This window comes from Lactuca saligna, chromosome 9, assembly GCF_052625555.1.
Source record: "Lactuca saligna cultivar CGN05327 chromosome 9, ASM5262555v1, whole genome shotgun sequence".
In the NCBI taxonomy this organism is placed as follows: Eukaryota; Viridiplantae; Streptophyta; class Magnoliopsida; order Asterales; family Asteraceae; genus Lactuca; species Lactuca saligna.
Window position 1 is genome coordinate 18,858,987 of NC_136425.1, and position 8,200 is coordinate 18,867,186.

At 37.8% G+C, this 8,200-nt stretch overlaps 1 protein-coding gene across 1 annotated transcript; it reads right to left on the reverse strand.

The window, feature by feature from the left end:
- Positions 1-1,879: 1,879 nt before the first annotated feature.
- Positions 1,880-5,417, reverse strand: LOC145015228 (U-box domain-containing protein 13-like). The gene is made up of 4 exons (XM_078973682.1): positions 4,925-5,417; positions 3,943-4,059; positions 3,405-3,857; positions 1,880-3,301 (listed from the first exon to the last, which is right to left on the reverse strand). The coding sequence occupies exons 1-4, from the start codon at positions 5,195-5,197 to the stop codon at positions 2,195-2,197; spliced, it is 1,950 nt and encodes a 649-aa protein (XP_078829808.1). The 5' UTR covers positions 5,198-5,417; the 3' UTR covers positions 1,880-2,194.
- Between the last annotated feature and the right edge of the window lie 2,783 nt (positions 5,418-8,200).

Consider the following 8,200-nt stretch of genomic DNA (forward strand, 5'->3'; position numbering starts at 1 on the left):
TGTTCTTTAGCCAGTCATCTAGCCAAAACAAAATTTTCTTTCCGTCCCCTACTTGAAATTCAAAAATATCTGAAACATCAATATCAATATTTCCAAGTGTCGAGAAGACATTGACAATACTACTCCAAGTGCCCGGGAGAGATTTTTTAGCCTAAGAGTGAATAGGTTTCCTTTCACATCTATGAATACTATCAATCACTCGCCTCCAAAGAGAGTCATTTTTTGTTTTAAACCTCCATATCCATTTTGTCAGGAGGGCCCAGTTAAGCGAGGCCAAGGATCCGACCCCGAGCCCACTGGACGATTTTGGCCCAAGCACCACCTTCCAAGCGACCCAATTGATTTTTTGTTTTTCTTCACTTCCTCCCCATAAGAATCGTCTTCTCAGTTTCTCGGGGTTATCAATAATGGAAATCGGGGCTTTAAAAATGGAAAAATAAAAAAGAGGGAGACTACCCAACACAGCTTTAACCAAAGTTAGGCGATCGTCAAAGGATAAAGTTTTAACTTTCCATAGAGAAAATTTATTTTGAACACGATTAATGACGGGTTGTCAGCTCCTTTTTTGGGACATATTTGCTCCAATAGGGACTCCAAGATATTTAAAAGGAAGAGAGGCTGCCTCACAACCGAGAATTCTAGCGCAACTAGCAATTTCATTCTCTGAAACTCCAATGTCATAAACTTTGGATTTGTGAAAATTAACTTTGAGCCCCGAAGATACATGAAAGCATCTCAAAATTCTTGCCAAGTTTATGAAGTTGGAGCTTGTCCAATCTCCAATAAACATGGCGTCATCGGCGTAAAACAAATGAGAAATCGTAGGGCCTCTGTTAGGCATTTCAGCCCCATGAAATAAAGAATGGTCACAGGCCGAACACATGGGCGACATTAATCCCCTTGTCGAACCCCTTTGTTAATAGGAAACTCTTTCGTGGCGGAGCCATTGGTAATAGGAAAATGGATATGGAGGTTTAAAACGGAAAATGATTTTTTTACGGACAATTTTAGTTATTCATGTAAAAAAATAATCTAGGTATCGTTTTTTGTGGAGATTATTTTATAATTTTTCTTATTTTTGTATAACTTAATGATTCATGTCTTTATTTCGTAAAAAAACATGCATTAAATTCATTTCTCACAATTTTTCATAAAAGTTTTGTTTTGACATGATCCAAAGTCTCCCTCTCTCTCTCTCTCTCTCTCTCTCTCTCTCTCTCTCTCTCTCTCTCTATATATATATATATATATATATATATATATATATATATATATATATATATATATATATATATATATATATATATATATAAACAAATGTTTATGTAACAGGTAACAACTAAGGCCTGAGGGAGCCCATGACTCTAATGCACGTCAATTAGTGGAGCCCATATGATATACCTTCTGTCTTCCCCCACTGTCTTAGTGTCTTCTTTTCAATAGCCCAAATTTGATATATGAAAATACACAAAACAAAACTGCTTTCGAAAAGATATGTAAAAAGATAAGACGAGGATATTTAGTAACAACTATATTTTCCTGTTTTCCCTCTCTTTTCATTTTTTTTAGTTTTTGTCACGTGTTAACATAAAGATAAGTACAAAAGTCAAATTTTGGCATTTTGATCCATGATATGATAAACTGGTGCGTTTAACCTAAAATATGCAAATTAAAGACAATACCAATGTACTTTGGATTTTGGAATCACTTCCTGTAACTTGGTTTTTTACCAACATACATATATTTATTTACCAATAATAGCTATGTATTATATTAGTTTTACCAATAACATCAACATACTTGCATCTTGCTACCAATATAAACATTGTACTGTATCAATTGCGTATATTGCTATAATAATCAATATAGACAATGTAACTTAATTAAAATAAATATCCTTCCATTAAAACCGAGGATAATACCAGTTTACACAACACAGTCAGATCACATCTCTTTACCCCCTCACTATCTCCCACTTTCCCTTTCTTGTATCCATTCCTAGTAATATCCTCATCACACAACATACAAGAAAATTCAAAAAAAAAAAAAAAAAAAAACAATTTTAAATTAAATCGAACCAAGGGGCGGGCCCGGTGATCTTCCACCTCTCGCCTACCCCTAAATAACATCTTAAAAATACAGATATCAATGGAACAACAAAAAAAAAAAAAAAAAAAAAAAAAAAGTTGTTGGGTCAGGGTAAGAGTAAGTTACTCTGACCCAACAACTTGTGTTGTTCCGTGTATCTGTTAATCTTCTCCAACAACTGTCCCGCTTTTCTCTTCCCCCTATCCGTCCCATGATGAAGCAAATCCACAAGAACCTCCATCACTCCAAGCTCCTGCGCCTCCACCAAATACTTATGATCACCCGAACACAAATGCACCAAAACCGCCGCTGCATTCTCTTTATTCCTCGGGGACCCACTCCTAATAAACTCAACCAAAACCGGGACCGCATCCGCTTTCCCAATCCCCACTTTCCCTTCCGCATGACTCGACAATATCGCCAAAATCGCCAACGCCTCATCTTTCATTCCGCCTTGTGGCTCAGTCAAAAGCTCCATCAAAGTCAAAATCACACCCGCCCTCACCGCCCTCCCTTTGTTCCCTTGATATATACACAAATTAAACAACGCAGTCGCCGCATCCTTTTTCCCTCTTTGTGTCCCTTCACTTAACAACACCACAAGCGGCGGAATTGCTCCTAATGATCCGATTGTCACCTTGTTTTCATCGATCACCGAGAGACTAAAAAGAGTCGCCGCTGCGTTTTCCCTCGCTTCCATGCTACCTTTTTTAAGCACATGAACGATCCCCGGGACCGCGCCGGACGACACGATGTTTCCTTTATTGTCTTCGCAGATCGAGAGGTTTAAAAGCGCGGTCACCGCGTGTTCCTGCGTGCGCGAATCCGGCGCCGTTAGCAAATTCGTGAGGAGCGGGATCGCACCGGCTTCCGCGATCGCGACGCGGTTGTCCGCGTTTCGTTTCGCCAAGAGACGGATTTCGGCCGCGGCTGCCCGTTGGTCGTCCGGGCTGATCGATTTTAGCTTCGTCAGGAGGGTGTTGATCATGGAACGTTCCGCGGGCGTGCACGCGGAGGATGATGACGACGACGATGATGATGACCTGGCGGATCTTTTCGGTGGGTCCATTCCGTTTGTTTCGCACCATTGCGCGATTAGGCTTCGTAGGACGTAGTTCGGGATCAACGCTGTACTTGTTAGGTTTTGTTGTGTTTTCGGACATGTTTGGTGCCCTTGTTCTAGCCATTTTTCAATACATGTTCGCTCGTAAGTCTACAAAAATAGCAACATACTTTCATTAACTTAAATAAAATTAAAAGATACATATATATATGTATAAATATATATATATATATATATATATATATATATATACCTGTCCGGTTGAGACAATGACGGGGTCTTTCATTAACTCGAGTGAAATAGGGCAACGGAAGTCGTCTGGAATAAGGGTAGTTTTGGAATTTGGTTTGGGAGGGTTGGAAGTGGAGGAATCGGATCCGGGAGGGGGTGAATGTGAATCTTGGATAGAAGGAGTGTCGGTTTGGACAAAATCTTTGATGTGTTTAAGGAGTCTTGACATTTTTTCAATGGATTCGCCTGGATCTCCGTCACTTGCGGATACCATTTCATGGAGTGTTATTGATTCGTGTGTGAGATCGTTTATTCCGGTGAGTTGTAGTTTTTCAACTAATCGTTTTAGGACATCTGGATCTGCCACCACGTCATTGCCCTTGTTGTAGAGGGATGACAGGTCATCAGTTAGTTCGACATCTGGCGTGTCGTTTTTTCCTTTGGCTCTTCTGAATTGAGCAACAACTAACGCAACCTGCATGCATGTTTAAGTTTTTTAAATTCCATGTATTTATTGATAATGATGATGATGATATGAAGGGAAATAAAATGTTTTTCACCTGTTCTTTTACTTCATCTGATATGTCAAGTTTCTCGAAACAAATTCCATCTAAATCTTGTTCCAAACGCTCTGTTACTTCTTGATATTTTTTCATGATTTCCTCCCTCTCTAGGGCCTGAATACATAGAAATAAGTTGTAAGTAATCTTTCTTTATTTAAGAATCATGAATTAAGTACTTGTACACATATGGAAAGTTATCGCACGTTTCAACATGGGATGCTTAAGAGGAAATTAACATAGAAATGAACGTAAAATTGTCATCGATATTATAAAATAAGCACGAATCTTTAACCTAAACTATGGATCAAAGTCATGCCATTATTCATCAAGGTTACTGTGTGCAAACAATTTCAAGGGATGAAGAAACAAAGATACACATTCAGAACTATCCCACTTGATTATTCATTAGTGAGCTCATAGTTAATAAGAGTTATGTCTCATATATATATACAAAAAGATCAGTAGTAAACTGTATTCTTTGTTTTCTGAATCAAGTATAGAACAACAGATAAGTTTAATGGTAGTATTTCTGTAAAGATTCTACAAACACAGCAAATCTTCATATAAATTAGACAATTCTCAATAGATAGCAAATAAATGTAGCTGATTGAACCAAGAAGACAATTACTAAACCCTAGGATTGTTCAAATTACGGGAGAAATTAAATAGGTATTCTCATTCTAATAAATCGCATTAACACAATCATATCTAGAGATACGCAACAAAAACAAACAAATTCAGTACGATTTAAAACCCTAGGTTGGCTTCCAGTCTTGGAATGGTTCATTGACCGATCTTTGGGTAAGTTAACAACAAAACTAGCATTAAATTTCTAGAAATTGATGTAGGAAGAACATGAATGTTGATTCCAATAGATATAAGAGCTAAAAGGTACCAAAAAGTAACCAGAAGTTCAAACTAGATACAAAAAACAAAAAACCTAAAAGTCAATTACTAGATTCGATTTATAGAAATGTACCAGATAAATCTTGCTGGCTTGACTCCCTAATCGAAGCAACTCTTTAGCAGATTCCAAAGCCTCCATTAACGAAAGCAACGATCGGTAGGATTCATCAGGGAGGGGGTCTTTAATATCACGAATCTCTTCAAACAATGGACTCAAAAGCTTCAATCTTCGAGCTAAATTGAAAAACGGCTTCCTCACCGTACACCTATAATCCGATATCAGTGATATCTCGCTCACGATATCAATCAGCTTCAATACCACCCCGCCTTTCCCTCCTTCCGCCATAACAATTAGCAACAGCTTCCCAAATTCTCAAAAGATCTAAAACAAAAACCTCCTGACCACTTTCAAAAACTGAAGCGATTGAAGACGAGATTGTGCCAAATCGTTAGTGACAGCCACCGGAGACCGAAGGAGGTCAGGGTCGTCTCTCCATGAAAGAGAATATAGAGTGTGATGATGGTGTCACGAGCAGGAACAGAGAAGGAGAGGAGGGTAGGATTTGGCTTTTTGTGTTGAGAGTGGCGCGGCTGGTGTGAGCTTAACCTAACAATTAACCATGGTTGAGTTTAGAGGTGATTCTGTTATTGACTTTTTGGCTAATTCTTAGCTGGAAGTGAGAATGCAACGACGATTCTTCAGCTTAAACGGCTCCGGGTCGACTGGGGTTAGTTTCAGTTATTTTTTAATAGCTTTTAGAGCAATAATTCTTAGTTTCAGAATCTTATAGCTTAATAATGTGTACTTGATGCATCTAATATTGTAAGTTACTTTAAAATTACATAGAGAAGATGGGTCGACTCTGGGTCGACTCAGTTTTATTTGATTATTATTTTTTAAGTAAATTACACGAATGGTCCTTATGGTTTTGGGTAATTTACGTGTTTGGTCTCTAACTTATTTTTTTAACTCGGAAGATCCATAATGTTTGTTTTTGTCATGCTCTTGGTCCCTATTATTTGTTTTTGTTACATGTTTGATCCCTATCTTACCTAAAAAAAACTATTATTTAAATAGGGAAAAATGATGGGATAGGTAAGGTATGGTAACGTAAGGGGATGAGATTGAGGGTGTGTTTATTTAAATAAATTAAAAAATCAAGTGCAAAATAGACTTTTTAGGTAAGACAGGGACCAAGCGCGTAACAAAAACAGATAGTAAGGACCTTCCGAGTTAAAAAAAATAAGATAGGAACCAAACGTGTAATTTACCCTAAACCATAGGGACCATTCGTGTAATTACTCTTATTTTTTAGAACTAAATTACATAAATGTTTTATGTGTTGCAAAATATATCATGTTTGGTTCTTGTGAGAAATTTATTGCAAAAATTATCCTTTAGTTCAGAAACCCTTGCAAGAATGGCCCTTATTAGCCATTATGTTTAATAAGCAACATGAAGTCAAGACTTGTCCTCCTAAAATGAATAAATATTTATCTCTCTTTGACTCTCTATGTCAATCCCTGACCCTCTATCTTCAGCTTATCGAATCCCTAAAACAATTAGCCATCACGAGAAATTAAGCATCACCATCATTTAAAACAATCTAAGCTAAAATCTATCACATCATCGAATGAACAACCAACGTCCCCATCGGTACATATGTAATCATGTGCTTCTTAAGTTGACTATGAAGAAACATTTGTAGTGTAAACTTAAATTAATGTAAACAAACTGAGAAATATGGAAATGAAGCCTTGTATTTGATTGTGAGGTTCAAACCTTATGTTATATACATAGAGATTACCTATATAGAAAATGAGATAAAGGTACATCAAGAACTAGGTAAACCCTATTATATTTATATCTTTAACATTATCCCCTCGAGTTGGAGAATCAAACATGTCTAACTTGACTCTGAAAGCAATAAATTGTTGGAACATAAACATTAAGCAAAATTCTTAAAGAAGACGACGAAGCCAGAATCAGAAAAAGCGAAACATAAATAAAGCATATTGGAAATGGAATCTGGAGTAGGGACCTAAATCTTGAATAGTGGAACTTGATCAGTGGAATAAGAACAAAACACCCAAACATGAATAATGGTGTACCCGAGTCGACCGATCAGATCAGCGCCTACCCAGTCACACCAGGTTGCCTTAAAAGCAGCCAACTATCCGGCCCATCATATCAATACATTTTTTGGTGTAATTGGATCAGCACGTGAACGACAAGACAAACTGTTCAAACCAACCAACCTATATGACAATAATTGTAACATCCCAAAAATATAGTCCAAAATTTTCGTTTTAAAATCATCAAATAATCAAGAATTATTAAAAATCATTATTCTAAACATAAACCATAATATCCCAAATGTCAAAACAATGTATCCATATCAATCACATGTCAATAAATCAAAGTAAAATATCCCAAGCTAAAAGTTGTAGTGTGTGTCATGCAGTCATCCCGAGTTCTTCCCCTTACTAGCGGAAATATCTCAAACCAAACTGAAAACTGTAAGCACGAAGCTTAGTGGGTCTCCCCAAACTACCTCATACCATACACATAATCACATAATAGCATACATTAGGTCTTGCCCACTACATCGGGCCCCGTCCGGTATCGGACGAATCCAGCATCGGGCCCCGCCCGACATTGGACCGAAGTCCGGTATACATATAACTTATCACAAACATATAACATAAACACATAACATAAACATATAAGTTAAATCCTTCCTCGGGCTTGCCCCGGCATCGGACCAAATTCTGGAACATAGAACATATAACATATAACTAAACATTCATTGGGCTTGCCTCGGCATCGGACCAAAGTCCGAAACATATAAACAAACACATGCAAGAATCACAAAGATATCAAGCATACAAACATTCCTCAGGCTTGCCCCGAGATTGGACCAAAGTCCGAAAACATAAAATCTACATCGGGCTAGCCCCGACATTGGTCCTAAGACCGGAAAACACTATCATACATAAACAGGCCAGCATTGGTGCCTTCGATCCGTTCCTAATGGAGAAAAAATCACCTCTCAAGCTGGCTGTTGAAATCTCGTGTGAGGATTCTCTGATGGCTGTTCCAACGACTCCCCGACTATAATTTTCATAATAAACACTTAGTTTAAAACTGAAAATCCTTCTAAGAGTAAAATGACCATTTTACCCCTGGTCAAAATCCACATTCTGGTCAAAGTCAGCATTCTAGGTTGACCCAACTCGCCAAGTTGCTCCATCAACTTGCCGAGTCCTAGAACCCTGAAATTACGATCTAACTCGTCGAGTCACCTCCTGACTCGCCAAGTTCCCTGGCTACTCAAAGTCGCGATTT